Here is a 15,509-nt window from a genome sequence, read left to right as displayed (position 1 = left end):
AAAAATGCAGCGTAATCTCAGAGTAGAACATAATGGCCAGCATAGGTCAACCAATCATAAATTGGTCCTACTCAATTTGTATCTCTTGTTCTCTTATTATTTAGCACAGCACATCAAGCTTATATAATGGGACGACATAGTTTAGCTGTATTTGAAAGAAATGAATACAATGAGGTTCCAAAATCTCATTAAGATTTTGGAGATATATTCCTGGGGCAATAATGCAATACAGTGGGTAGGCAATTGACTTAAAGATAAGGAACAAAGCAACAATAATGCATCGCCCTGGCAAGAGGCATTGAGTTAGCTATTTCAGGGTGTAAAGAGTGGAAACAATGCTGATTCATGTATTCTATTATGACCCTGAAGAGGTCATGATTGTCCAAAGTAGGAGTTCACATTTAACTCTCAACAGTTTTACTTTATGCAATTTTGAGAATTTATAAAACCAGTAGCAAATGATGACTATTGTGTATAAATCTATGGCTTGTCATGAAAACAGAAAATAAACTCTTGTAGTTAATGTGGACCAATAAAGTCAATGACCAGTATCCAACAAACTGTACAGTTAGTTCCATGAGCCCAAGGAAGGGCTCGGACTTGTTCTTCTTTAACAGTGTGTTCCCCCACTCCCGGAAGATACATGGCAAATAGCTTTTAAAATGAAGAGACCTTTACAAACTGTGCTTAGCCTGTGTGTCTGCTGTTCAAAGAACAAAGGGCCCAAGTTCTCAGTCTTATGCTCCCAAGCATGGGAACTCAAGACGTCAATCATTTAGCTGCACTGTCAACTGCAATATTCTAGCAAACGTTAACGAAACTCTTGGGGAAAGTATGCATAATTCCTGCACCCCCTTTTCAAAGTATGTCTAAGAGACCTGCCTTTGTACCTTCAGGACCAAATATTTGAACCTAGACCAAACTGTGCAGCTTCAAAATTCATGCAATGAGAAAGGGATCAGGAAGCCCTCTGGTGAGAGCCAACTGACTCATCTTGCTGCTAAGCCACAGAGGTGTGAAGGAGGACTGGTGGCACTCTGCTTCAGGGCATGGAAACAGAGCTTGGTGCAGCACTTTTGATCCCTCCCTTCTCAGTGACTCTTGCGGGGGGGGGGGGAGGTTGAGAATCCAAATTCTGTTGATTTTTTGTGTGGAAAAAATACATATACATGTTATAAGAATTGTAAGGTCTCAAAGATAGAATATTCATAAATGCACACATATCTAAATATATAAACCATGTGTCTGAAATAGTATGGGAGAGCAATCCTGAAGCCATTTTGACTCTCCCAAGGACCTCAAATATTCCTCTGCAGTAAGAGAGGCAAATGGGGAAAGCCTTCCCATTGTCTTTTTGCTTGCAAATCCTGTCTTTAAGGGCGCATTTGTGTATGAATAGGGTGAGCCTGTGACCTGGAATCAGGAACTAAAGTATTAACCATCACAAAAGAATGGCCAGACTGCCCAGGTAATGCAATCAGTGACCATTATCAGATATCCTGGCAGACAGGATTTCTCTGTAGACTGCCTCCTTCTGTGATGTATGTATGATGTTTTGTGGGGGCTACAGGGTGGGCAATTTCAGGAGTCTTTATAAGGGCTCAGGGTTCTCCTTCCCTCCCTCCTCCATGTGGTGAGTGGAGATCCTGTTGCAACAGTTTGTTTTCCTTTTCCTTTAATAAAGATCAGGCTTACTAGCCACTTTGCTTCTCAATATACCGTACTTTTCCGTGTGTAAGACTAGGTTTTTTAAAACCAAAAAATAGGTTTAAAATTGGGGCTCATCTTATACACGGGTAGTGATGAGGGGTGTTTTCCTAATTTGGAGTCCCCCAAAATAAGGGGCGTCTTTTACATGGAAAAATATGGTACTCTGGTAGGCCTCTGCTAAAGATGATCTCATTCACATAGTCAGAAAACATCCTGAAATGTGTATCTGGAAGTTGGGCACATGGAAAAAGGCCACAACCCTTGAAAGACAATATTCTGTACTGCAGACCACAGCATGGTTGCGCTGTGCTGACAGGTGCAAAACCTGAGGCTAAAGTTTAAGGAGCAAAGCTAGCATGCACTTCTGAATTCTGAGGGTATGTGCCTAGCCCTTCATTTGGATCAAGGATGCTGTTATGAAAACAGCAGATGTTCTTCCAACTGAAATTAGAAATGTGTTACTACAGGCTTCTAACTGAGAGAAAACAAATGTGTCACACTCCAAGTAAAGTTTTCACTTGGATTTTTAAGAATTTGATTACTACTTTGTGGAGTGCAACTCACTATTTATTTGCACTTAAGTGAGAAAGCAACCAGCTGAAATTAACTCTGGTGCCCTAACAACAAAGGGCAGCTTTGAACCCCTGATGTAGAGATAGAGAACTTTGTTTGTTATGTCAGTTTGGCTTTGCTGTTTCTTCTAGTGCTCTGTACGGACACCCTATCTGCCCCGTGGCCCTCATTTGTGGCCCCTGAATCGCTCCACTTTGGCCTGTGCTGCCATAGCAGCCACCTAACTCATATTCATCCCTGAGGCAATTTGGCAGTGCACCCCCCAACCTTCTCTTGTGAAGAGGCAGCCACCTGGTAGGTCCCCTCCTTTTTGTGGTTTCCCCTTTTTCTTGCTCATGTTTGCTCATGTCTACTTGCCGCTGGACATTCCTGCTGGACAAAAGTCCCAGGTGGCTCTAGGCCACTCAACCTAACCTGTAGCAATCAAGGGCTATTACAACCCAACTCAAACGAGACCTCTGAATAGGTCCAATTAGGTCTCAACCAAATCCAGTGCACACAGATCTGTTGTTGTTGTTGTTGTTTAGTCATGTCTGACTCTTCGTGACTCCATGGACCAGAGCACGCCAGGCACTCCTGTCTTCCACTGCCTCCCGCAGTTTGGTCAAACTCATGCTGGTAGCTTCGAGAACACTGTCCAACCATCTTGTCCTCTGTCGTCCCTTTCTCCTTGTGCCCTCCATCTTTCCCAACATCAGTGTCTTTTCCAGGGAGTCTTCTCTTCTCATGAGGTGGCCAAAGTATTGGAGCCTCAGCTTCACGATCTGTCCTTCCAGTGAGCACTCAGGGCTGATTTCCTTGGGAAATGAGACTCTCAAGAGTCTCCTCCAGCACCATAATCCCAAAGCATCAATTATTTGGCGATCAGCCTTCTTTATGGTCCACCTGCACAGATCTAGTTTCTACAAAGGGCCCCTCCAAACTGGAGTGTGTTTTGTGGGTGTATTCTGCAACCTGTCAGTGACTCAATAATAATCCATTAGTAGTGGATTTATACTAAAATATCCACACATCATTCCAGTTTATTAGTTGTTCTATGATGCTTCTGCATTATTGCTATCTGGAGGGGCACCACTGATCTAATAGTGCAACAACCCTCTATAACATTGTGGCATGAAGTTAGAGGATTTCAGCATGAAATCCCTTCTAACTTTACCACTCTATGACATGCACCAACTGGAAACAAAGCAGTATGTCTGTTTCAAAGGTTTTACAGGCACAAACGTTATTTAAAGTAGGTCATGAACAACCAGCCCAATACCATCATGAGCACAAATCATCCTGAATGCAAGTAAAGAGGATGGCTGGAAGAGTCCCAAGTGCTTTTCATTTTCTAACCTTTATTTATCCTTTTATCAACTCTGTGAAACAGAATTGGCTGAGGCAACAGTTCAGCCAAAGAGTTTCATGGCTGAATGGTGATTTCAACAAAGATTGCACACCCATTTAATCCCAACTATGCACACTGTCCACTGCATAATAAATGAAATCTGTAGTTCCCAGGAGAGTCATAGAGCTGGAGGTGGTCTTGCAGGCAATTTAGTCCAACACCATTCTACTCAATGCGGAAATAGAGTTAGAGCATCTCTGATGCCTCTGCTCCCAGGAAGTGAGAGCCCTAAAAGTCCAACTGTTATTACCATTAAGAAACTTCTCCTAATGTCCAGCCCAAATCCACCACCATTAAGTTCATTAGATCTACTCTTGCCTCCAGAGCAGCAGAGAACAAGCCTTTGCTCTCTTCTACGAGACAGCCCTTCAGCACTTTGAGAATGCTAACATAACTGTATCTCTGTCTTTTCTCCAGGATAAAATATACCCAGTTCCCAGTGCCCAGTGTGGTGTAGTGGTTAAGAGCGGTAGACTCGTAATCTGGTGAACCGGGTTCGCATCTCCGCTCCTCCACATGCAGCTGCTGGGTGACCTTGGGCTAGTCACACTTCTCTGAAGTCTCTCAGCCCCACTCACCTCACAGAGTGTGTGTTGTGGGGGAGGAAGGGAAAGGAGAATGTTAGCTGCTTTGAGACTCCTTCAGGTAGTGATAAAGCGAGATATCAAATCCAAACTCCTCCTCCTCCTCTTCTTTAAGCTATCTTCATAAGAATTGTTTTGCATACCCTTGACCATCTTCATTGTCTTTCTTTGAATCTGTTCTAATTTGTCTGTAGCTTTCTTAAGTGCTGCACCCAGCACTGGGCATAATATTCCAAAAGATCCAGCCAATGTGGAATAAAGTGGAACTACTGCATCTCATGACTTGGAAAATTTGGTTCTGTTAATACAGCCTAAATAAACTCTCACTACCCTTCTTTGCAGCCACACAACACTTGCTGATTCATGGTTCAGCTTGTGAAGTCCTGAGGTCCAAAGATTCCCATATACAACTGCCAGTGCTAATTTTTTTTTAGAAAAAGAGATGCCATAACACACCATGAAGACCTCCCTCGTTCTCTTAGAATGGCAATGGTGCCCACCTGAGAGTTCCAGCGAGTGCCGGCTGGAAAACAACCCCTGACAACTGCCGAGCCAGGTAACCTCATGTAAAAAGCAAGTACAACTATATTTTAGCTTAAAATAAAAGTTGGTCTTGCTACAATGGACACATTTGTTTGTTTGCCACAGTGCAATAAAGAAGATAAACATGCTGGTAATTTGATAAATAACCTCATAGTTTGCACACACCAGTGGTTTTATATGTTTTGCTTGCAAACATGGGCAAAGAGTCTTGTGGCATCAGCAGTGGCAGCCGTCCCTCATCACCACTGCTGGTTTCACTCATATTTTTTTTAACCTCTTTACTACTGTTCATTTTGATTTTTAAAACAGCTTTCATGCCTTCTATAAATAGGAGTGAAACGTCAGCATGACTCAGAATGCTGAAACATCTTTCATTTGTGATTCAGGGCAATTTAGCCTACAGAGGTTCCACTGCTCAGAAAGACCACTAACCTCTGCCATTAGAAACAGCTGCCACTAGAGAGGACAGATTAGCTTCACAGCTTCTACATTGCATCAGAGCATATACTGGCATGCTCTGACGTCTGCTCCAGCACTGACTTGCATGATGATTATCCTCTGGTGGAAAGGGGGAAAAAATCTTCTCTCTCTCCTAATATGGAGACACTTACCCAGAGCAGATTTTAAAGCCATGTGGTCTCTGATCAATAAAGAGAATGGTCCTCAAAACTCTGTTAAGTGGCAAATGAGACGTGTTCATAATGAAATATGCAGACTATTTAGGTATCACTGGTTCTGCCTCCATTCCATTCATAATTGGTCCAGATGGCAGGGGCTGGCAAGATGCCTGAGCATCACAGATATTCAAGGCAGAAAGCAAAATATTATAGAACTTCCTCTATCAGAAAACATATTTATCTTTCTCTCTACCAGCAAAGGCTTTATCAACATGCAAACTTGCTAGGTAGTCAAAATAACCTATGTCTTTTCATATCCCTAGCTGCAAGATATGGATAACAATGCTTTATTGTACATATCTGTTGTAAGGATTAACTAGACACTGCATGTGAAACACTCTGTAATGTGCCCTGTAAAAATGCCCATCCATTAATTCTAGTAACTCTTTCCCCAAGGTACATTCAGAGTCACTTTATAAGTTTTTAACAAACTTAAAGTAAAACAAAAATGAGTTGGCATGATGCTACTATACAATACATCATCTTATGCCCAGTTAAAAGCTGTCTTATACAAGATCAGACCTTAGTTCATCTATCCCAGTACTGTCCATTCTGACTCTCCTTTTTAAAACTGGGTTATGTCAGAGATTTGACCTAGGGCCTTCTGCATGCAATGTGTATGCTCTTTCGCTGGGTTATGGCCTCTCCCCTAAGAAGGGAATCAAAGGGGAATAAAGGGGTCTGCACTACATCCTGATGTGAAATTCTGTTCCATATACATGTGTTGATCCAGTATAGTGGGGAACTGCAAAAATATTACAGAGCTACGCTGAGGTTGGGTGGTGCTGTGGTCTAAACCACAGAGCCTAGGGCTTGCCGATCAGAAGGTTGGCGGTTTAAATCCCCGTTATGGGGTAAGCCCCCCATTGCTCAGTCCCTGCTCCTGCCAACCTAGCAGTTCGAAAGCATGTCAGTGCAAGTAGATAAATAGGTACCACTCCGGCGGAAAGGTAAACGGCGTTTCCGTGGGCTGCTATGGTTCACCAGAAGCGGCTTAGTCATGCTGACCACAGGACCCAGAGGCTGTCTGCGGCCAAACGCTGGCTCCCTCAGCCTATAGAACGAGATGAGCGTGCAACCCCAGAGTCGTCCGCGACTGGACTTAACGGTCAGGGGTCCCTTTACCTTTTATGCTGAGGTAAAATCTTCTGGGACTGGTTGAGAGTTGTCATAGGATGCATGCCATGGTATAACTAGAGGTTCTGGTACCAAATGACTTAGCACCAGGCTGCCTTAACAATCACCTGAACCTATCCAGCCACATGAATATATACAGCCATTAAGATGTTCCTTGGAGGCCTTTCTTTGACCACGCTCACTTTCAGAACACAGATGGGAGGGAGACCCTAGAGATGATCTTTTCAGTTCTGGTGACCCAAACCATGGCACTCTCTTCCAAGGGGAGTGGTTCACCTTGCCCCAGTATGATGTCTTTTTGGTGCTAGACAAATTTCGTCACACCTTTTAGTTGATGTGTTTATTCATAAAGTGTTTTAATTTCACTCATATTTCTGCTCCATTTTTATGTATTACTGTTACTTTTCAGTGGCTCTGAAAAGCTTTGGCCTTTTTCATATCAACAAACTTCACCCTTTATGTATTTATTAAAACATTTCTGCTCCAGTTTTCAGCTGAAAGACCCTCAAGGAGGCTAGCTACACTAACAAAAAATCAGAAAGTAAAAGCAGCCGTCACCCCCACCCCCCAAAAACCTCCTCCAACCCCACAAAACAGAACTCAGACAACAACTTGCTGCAAGCAAAATATATAGATATATAGAGCAAAACAATCCAGAATTAGTTTAACTCAGCCCAAATGCCTATTGAAAAAGCCAAGTCTTCACTGCTTGTGAAGTTGTAAAGGAGCTATGCAGACTCCTCTGCAAAAGGCACTCTATGGGTTGCTGCTACAACTGAAAAAGCCCTGCCTTGTGCTCCCTCCTGCCAAGGGACACACTGCAGGGCTTCTGCTGTTAATCGGACTGCATGTTCATGTTCATGCGGGTTTCTTCCAAATACTTTGGTACATTCCATCTATTCACAGTGTCTCAGCTTGTTTTTAAGTATCCTTGTTTTAAGAAAACCTGCTCCTTTTCCCTTATGGGGTATCCAAGAGCACGTATAGAGACCTTGAGTGGGTTCCCTATTGGTAGGAGAAATAACAGAGGCCAACCAGAGCAAACTGAAAAGCAAAGTGGCTAGTAAGCCTGATCTTTATTAAAGGAACTGTTGCAACAGGGTCCCCACTCACCACACGCAGGAGGGAGGAGAAACATGAACAATGGTGCACAAGGCCTTATATAGACTTTTGAAATTGCCCACCCTGTAGCCCAATACCATCCCCCTAAAACATCATACATACATCACAGAAGGAGGTGGTCTACAGCAGAACTCCTGTCTGCCCGGAGACCTGATAATGCTCACTGATTGCATTACTTGGGCAGTCTGGCCATTCTTTTGTGATGGTTAATACTTTAGTTCCTCAATCCAGGTCACAGGCTTACCCTATTCATACACAAATGCACCTTAAAAACAGGATTTGCACGCAAAAAGACAATGGGAAGACTTTCCTCATTTGCCTCCCTTACTGCAGAGGAATATTTGAGGTCATTGGGAGAGTCAAAATGGCTTCAGGATTGCCTTCCCATACTATTTCAGACCCATCGTTCATATATTTAGATATGTGTGCATTTATGAATATTTATTCTATCTTTGAGACCTTAAAATTCTTATAACATCCTCTAAATAACTGCTTAAGCATGGCTGTCGTTCTGTGTAGTGACAATGCAAGAAATTCATCACATAGAAAGTAGACTTTGCTCTCTTAGCTCCCTGGCCTCTTAAGATGTACAATGAGATGCTTCTCAATGTGTGGATCAACCCTAAATAGCTCTTAGCTTTGGCAATGAAACACAAGCAATAGAATTGCTAGGTTCCATACACATAAGTCTGGGGGGCGGGGCGGATTTCTGGGTCATTCCGACAGGATTCAATAGCAGTTCCTTCCTTGTAAGTGTGCAGCATATTTGAAATTTGCCTCAGTTGGCCTGTATTTCTACACCTCCCCCAGACTAATTTCCTTACAGTAAATGCAGGAAGAGATGTTATCATTGGTCTTTCAAATGCTCAAGCACTAGAGAAAAGCAAAAGGGGGTGTTGGATATATTTCGACCAGTAGGTTGGTGCTGCTTTGGACTGCTAATCAGAGCTGACAATGCTGAGTACCAGGCAAAAAGTGAAGCTTGTGCATAAACCAGAAGTCACAAACCACAACTTGCTGTTTCTGGAAAAAATGTGAGTCCCTCTCTCCAACCCTGCACTTCCAGCACAAGTGCAAGCACATTATGCTCTATGCTTGCAAGGGCCAGAGCAATTATTTACTAATGACCAGTAACAAAGGAACATAGAAAGCTGCCTTATAGTAGGTCAGATGATTTGTCCACCTAGCCCATGGGTAGGCAAACTAAGGCCCAGGGGCCAGATGTGGCCCAATTGTCTTCTAACTGTGGCCCGTAGACGGTCCGGGAATCAGTGTGTTTTTACATGAGTAGAATGCGTGCTTTTATTTAAAAGGCATCTCTGGGTTATTTGTGGGGCATAGGAATTCGTTCATTCCCCCCCCAAAAAAAAATATAGTTCGCCCCCCCCAAGGTCTGAGCGACAGTGGACCGGCCCCCTGCTGAAAATGTTTGCTGACCTAGTCCACTGTTGTCTCTACTCTGACAATGACTCTTCCTTACATCAGTGATCTTCAACCTTTCCAGACCCGTGACTCACTTTTAACCAAAACATGCATTTGGGGACCCTCTTCTTAATTCTTTTACCATATATATATATATATATATGGAAATTGCTAGTACTGCTGCTACAACCCACCTTGGATTAGGCTATGATTCAATATTGTGTCCCAACCTACCGATGGAAGACTCCATATTTTATATAATCCCCTTTCAAGTGGAAATCCCAGGGACTCAATCTGGGACCTTCTGCATATGGTGCCTGTTTTATACCATCAAGCTATGGTTCCCTCCCCAGCATAATATTTCCCTTCCACACCTGAGCCATTTTAAAACTTTGATAAAAGTGAAAAGGCAGATGCACATTTAGATCTCTTTTTTTGTTTGGCTAATACAGACACAACTTGGGAGGACAGACACCAGCACACTGAATTGCATTTCACAGCATTTCTAGGGTACTTAAAATTTTAAAATAATCCCTTCATAGGCTTACAGTAGCTAATAAAATGCTTAATCTTCACCATGGCAACTTTCTGCTGGTGATGTTTCATCATGTTCCTAGCCTAGGATGAATTCCAGAAGAACAGTTATATGGGTTTGCAGCCACAAAATGAGAGAAGGTGCTTAAAGCACCACAAAGACAATATAGTGCTTTTGTGCTATCATAGTCAGAAGCTTAATTCAACAGGTGGACTGAGACAATGGCAAGTATATATGCTGAAGGCAAGATAAAAGATAATGATTTGGGATAACTCTTAGGGTATATATTTTTTCACACTGAAATTTGCAGTGGTAGCTTGTTTCTTTTTGTACGTCTGCTACAGTTGAGGCAGTAGCTGTAAACAAATGACGGCAAGTGATTGTACTTATAAATGGCATCAACTGGCTATATCAAATTTTACAGAGAAGCATTTTATATCAAGCAACGCTCAAGGTCCTTTGGTGAAAAATCTAAAAGTTCTTTGGGTTTTTTAAGGCTACAATCCTATCCATATTTATCTGGGAGAATACCCCATTGAACACACTATGGCTTACTTCTGAATAAACATGTACAGACTTGCACTGCAAATGTATTTAAATGGCTATTTCATATATTGGGAAATGGAGATACTACAAAAAAGAAGTTTATCCTTTGTTAGCACAAGTAGTCTGGGACAATGGCAGCTATATAATCCAAAAATCCAGCCCTAGTATCTGCTTTAGCTTTGAGCTCTCTGTGTGTGATGAACCTACTGACCTGTGCTCAGCTGGACAAATTCTTTTGGGAACAGGTTACTCATCTTACAGTACTGCATGGTGAGGTTACTCATTATTTACTTCTGTTGCTGCCTGTGCAATATGCTTGATGCAGTGCAAAAATCAATTAGCTGTGTGCAACATTTCTTATGAAGTGACCATTCTTTTCTGATTCTTTGGGAATCACATGACAGCCAGAAATACTGCATTTTATCACAGCTATTTTAGGAAATGTAATTATGCAGCATTTGAAAAATGGTTTGAAGCTACATTCCAAAACATGCTGGACAGCACTGTAAGTCCCAAAAAATCCCGAGCTCTACCTGGAAACAAGGTGTCCCTCAATAAAGTCTAACTGTCATTAAAACATCGCCTAAACAACCACTGTTAACAGTACAGTTGTTGTTGTTTCTACATACTTTGCATTCCTGTTGGTGCTATGTAGTAATACTGGCCAGCACCTTATGAATATACCATGAAAATCAGCAACACCAAAAAAGGGCCTGTTAACATAGACAAGCTAACAACAACTGGAGGAAAAGAGCCAGATTCGGAATTTTAACATACTTGATTATGTGTTTTTAAAGCACTGGCTCTTTAGAGGATCACTCATGGCGTTCAGGGGAGCTGCAGGACCGACCCTGGAAAGCCTTTTAAGATACCCAAATGAAAACATTTTTTTTTTTAATGGGAAGGACGTGTCATGGCCAAGCAACCTCGCCACCGCTGACACTTCCCATCGTTCCCCAGAGCTTACAATCTGACACGGGGTGCGCCTCCGTTTTGTTTTTCTCTCGGCATATTTCTCTGACCCTCGCCCTACTTGGCAGGCGCTGCTGCGGTTAGGAACTTGCCTGAAGGCAGCCGCTCCTTAAATATATATATATATGCACTGTACAGTATCTCCCTTCCTCCCCCAAAACACCCCATCCCCGAAGAAGGGGCGCTTTCTCCGCCCTCTCCCTCCTTCTCTGCACAGGCTGAGGCTTGTGTCAGGAGGGGCTTCCTTGGCAGAGCCTCGCCTAGAGAGACCGAGGTGGAGCGGGAAAGAATCCCTACACGCCTAAGCCCCACAGCTCCCTCTGGACTGGGAACGGCAAGTCTCTGCCTCCAGCCAGGCCGCCCGACGAGTGTCCTAGGCGCCCTCCGCGGACGCTGGAGCATCAACCTCGCCGGCATTTGCTTTCCCGGGCTGCGCGCCTCAGGCAGCCTTGGAGACGGCAGGAGGAGCCACCTGCCGCCGCCGCCGCCGCCGCCTGCTCGGTTGCGTCCCTCCGGCTTGCCCTCTGTCTCTTCTCTGACACGCACGCACACATGCACACGCACACGCGCGCACCTACCTGCAGGGGGAAAGTGGCCGCCTTGTTGCCCACGTAGCCGCGCACGACATGGCTCTGGATGGAGAGCACCCTGCACTCCGGCTGCTCCTCCATGCCTGCGCACCCGCGGCGGCTGAGCGAGGAGCCGGGCAGTCGCGCGCCCTCTGCGCCCAGGACAGCGCAGCTCCGGGCGGGCTGGACCCAGGGGCGGCGGCGGCTTTGCAAATCCGCCTCAGCAGCAGGGCGGCCCAGGACAGCGGCGCAGAGAGCGAGCGGGAGAACCGGCGGCAGGAGGGAAGGGGGAAAAGAAGAGAAGAAAGTCAGGCGATCGGCGCAGACACCTAAAAGTCTCTTCTTACATCACAGATGAGACTGAGCAGGCGGCAGCTCCCGCGAAAGCAATTTAAAGGCACCCGCACACGCCGCCCAGCGAGCAGGGGGAGGGAGGGGGGAGGGAGGGAGCGGGGACGGCGCGCGCAAGGAGCCACCTGCCCCCGTAGGCCGAGCCTGGTGCGGGGTGGGCGAGGGCGAGGGGGGAGAAGGAAGGAGGAACCACGGGCGAACCGCCCACGTGCGACGCTTTCTGCGCCCGCGCGTGATTGCCCGCCTCCCTGAGAGGCAGGAGGAGGGAAGCTGCGCGCGAGAGGCGCCCCCGGTGAGGGGCTTCCCAACCCCAGCCTCCCTGCCCGAAAGCCCGCCCGCCCGCCCGCCCACCCGTCTTCCTACGCGCTGAAGCAAACATGTAAAAAAATAAAACGGGGGTGGGGGGAGCGAGCTTTGTGGCCCGCGCGCCCCACCTTGAAAAGACTTTGACAGATGGTTGGCGCCTTCGGGAGCTCTGGTGGGGTGGAGCCCCCGCCTCTTAAGAAAGGCCGTGGCTCGACGAAAGCTGCTGTCAGTTATTCAAGGCGCTTTTGTGGTTTAAGATTTGTTCAGCAGCGGTTTCCTCTTCCCAGTAGAGAGGCCCCAAGCCCTACTGGACCCTTTCCGTGGGCACGACAGCAAAGAGGGGCAAGTCTCCAGCTTCTGCACAATCGCTATAAAGATGCCTAAAATGGCCACACCGGGACACAAGCAGCCACGACCAGCTGGAGGAATAATTCTCGCAGTGGGCTTCGCTTCCCACTTAAATGCGCATCTCAGTTAGGAGAGGCACGTGTTAAAACGATGAGATGCTTGCCCATGACAGTTGGGCATCAAAAGAGGTACATAGCAAAGTTACTGTGACCGCAAAAGGAAGAAATTTATAGAGACCAAAACACACAGAAAGCTAATTCATTCTTCAGGTTCTGGATTGTTATCTGGCCAAAACAGCACTACCCATGCGAAAGAGGAAGGTATCAGTAGGCTGGGGGTGGGGGCAATGTTTGCAGGATTACAGAAAAAAACTAGAATAAAAAAAATAGAGAGAATAAAAACTGCAACATTTTGTTGCAATTCCTACTTGTCAATGTCTGTTAGCCCTGGTATGACACTTCCAATTACCAGTCACTGGGGAATAGTTATCTTGTTCTGTTGCAATATTACTCTGTGATGATGGTGGGCTGGTCCGAATGGATCTGTGGTATGATCCAGCAAAGTCATTCTAATGTTATTCTCTACAGATATCTTAATGCATTTTAGAATTTATACCCCACTTTTTTCTTAAACCAGCTACCATAAAGACACCTACAAAAGTCCACAACAGAATAAAAAAATCCTCTGTATAGCAATGATGGTCAAGGGAGAACATGAGCACATTTTCATCCAATTTATATAAACTTTTTTTCCTGTTCATATAGGGCCAGTTCTTTCTCACCAATGGCAAGCAAGCATTTGCTATGATATAAATGGGATTCTCTGATTTGTATCTTATATTTTTATTAAAGGGACGCGGGTGGCGCTGTGGGCTAAAGCCTCAGCGCCTAGGGCTTGCCGATCGAAAGGTCGGCGGTTCGAATCCCCGCGGCGGGGTGCGCTCCCGCTGCTCGGTCCCAGCGCCTGCCAACCTAGCAGTTCGAAAGCACCCCCGGGGGCAAGTAGATAAATAGGTACCACTTACCAGCGGGAAGGTAAACGGCGTTCCGTGTGCGGCTCTGGCTCGCCAGAGCAGCGTTGTCACGCGGGCCACGTGACCCGGAAGTGTCTCCGGACAGCGCTGGCCCCCGGCCTCTAGATGTGAGATGGGCGCACAAACCCCAGAGTCTGTCAAGACTGGCCCGAAAGGGCAGGGGTACCTTTACCTTTACCTTATTTTTATTAAATCTGCCCACACAGCCTACTTACCACTCCTCATGCATAGTAGATTTACTAATTGGCAGTACTCCGAAACAAATTATTGTCTGAGCTCCAGTAATTACACTAAAAGCCTAACTGATTCTGTATCCTCCAGCATATATGTCACAGACATCACAATATATGTGTGTATGACAAATGCCTACACCCACATATGTTTATACATGCACCACAGTACCCTTTCCATTTATCAATCCCAACTCAACGCATGCTATACTCTGTGCCCTTTTGGAACTGCAGAGTTCTATGTGCTTCCAGTTTTTTTGTTAATAACATTTCTATGAGGCACTGCCACACACAGTACAGTGGTACCTCGGGTTAAGTACTTAATTCATTCTGGAGGTCCATTCTTAACCTGAAACTGTTCTTAACCTGAAGCACCACTTTAGCTAATGGGGCCTCCCGCTGCCGCCGCACGATTTCTGTTCTCATCCTGAGGTAAAGTTCTTAACCTGAGGTACTATTTCTGGGTTAGTGGAGTCTGTAACCTGAAGTGTCTGTAACCCGAGGTACCACCGTACAGTAATGCGCTTTCTATTGAAAACCAGTACAATTATAATTTCCTAGTTGTTGAAAAAGTGTTAACTTCCAGTTTAAAATCAATAATTTATATGGAAAACTTTTAAGATGTTGATACAAGGTAGGGGCGGAAACTAAAATACATTTTTTGTGAGATTAGCATTTTGTTTCTTATGTTTGACTGTAAAATATAATCTTTGCAACTCCCCCCCCCCTTGCTGTTTGTTTCTTCTTCTCTGTGACTCATTTGTTATGTTTAAGCTCAGTGCCTTTGGCTTTGATGCAGTTTTGGAAAAAATGTGCACCACTTGCCTCTGGATCCAGCTATGGGGTTTTTTTGGCTTTGCAACTTTACAGTTTGGTTTGCTGGAGTCAACAAAGAGGTGCAACTTTGCATGAAATCATTTGATTAATTATACTAGCAGCAGTACTATTATTATAAGAGAAATCAAAATATATAAAGAGAGGGGAAACAGCGAAAGAGTGCTTGAAGTAGGATGGGATGCCATTCTGCTTCTTTAAAAGCATTCCACTACTTTTCAAATGGACATAATGAAGCCTGGTACAACTATCCCATTTTTCTCCCATTGCTGATAATGTCATTGGACTTCTTGTTATTGATGTGCATCCCACTACTACCACACCATGGCTGTCATACTGGAGTCCCCCAACAAGCTGAAGCTAAGCACCTTACCTTGCCTCACAACCATGGCCAAGTTATGCAAACTGTACCAGGGAAGGCTGCATATTAGCACATTAGTTGGGAATCCATACAGTCATCCTCAATAAGAAATGGAATTCTCTGTTCAGCCAGAATTGAATTAGGTAATATTGCCATGAACTGCCAGTGGAAAAGGTGTGGGAGATACCTTTGTCTTGGGTGAGAAACTAATTGAAAAATTGACAGTCTTGTCAAGACTGCCCTGTGATGAAAATTATTATGGTCAG

General features: G+C 44.8%; 1 protein-coding gene across 1 annotated transcript in view; it reads right to left on the bottom strand.

The window, feature by feature from the left end:
• PDXK (pyridoxal kinase) overlaps positions 1–12,129 on the bottom strand; it is a 46,885-nt gene extending 34,756 nt beyond the window's left edge. Inside the window, exon 1 of the mRNA XM_082219908.1 lies at positions 11,790–12,129. Coding sequence (XP_082076034.1) covers positions 11,790–11,882 — 93 coding nt within the window. The 5' untranslated portion in view covers positions 11,883–12,129. The remainder of the gene's footprint in view (positions 1–11,789) is intronic.
• Between the last annotated feature and the right edge of the window lie 3,380 nt (positions 12,130–15,509).

Source organism: Podarcis vaucheri (assembly GCF_965113315.1).
Source record: "Podarcis vaucheri genome assembly, chromosome: 4".
NCBI lineage: Eukaryota > Metazoa > Chordata > Lepidosauria > Squamata > Lacertidae > Podarcis > Podarcis vaucheri.
The sequence above is the reverse complement of the archived record's forward strand: the minus strand, read 5'-3'. Positions and strand labels throughout refer to the sequence as shown.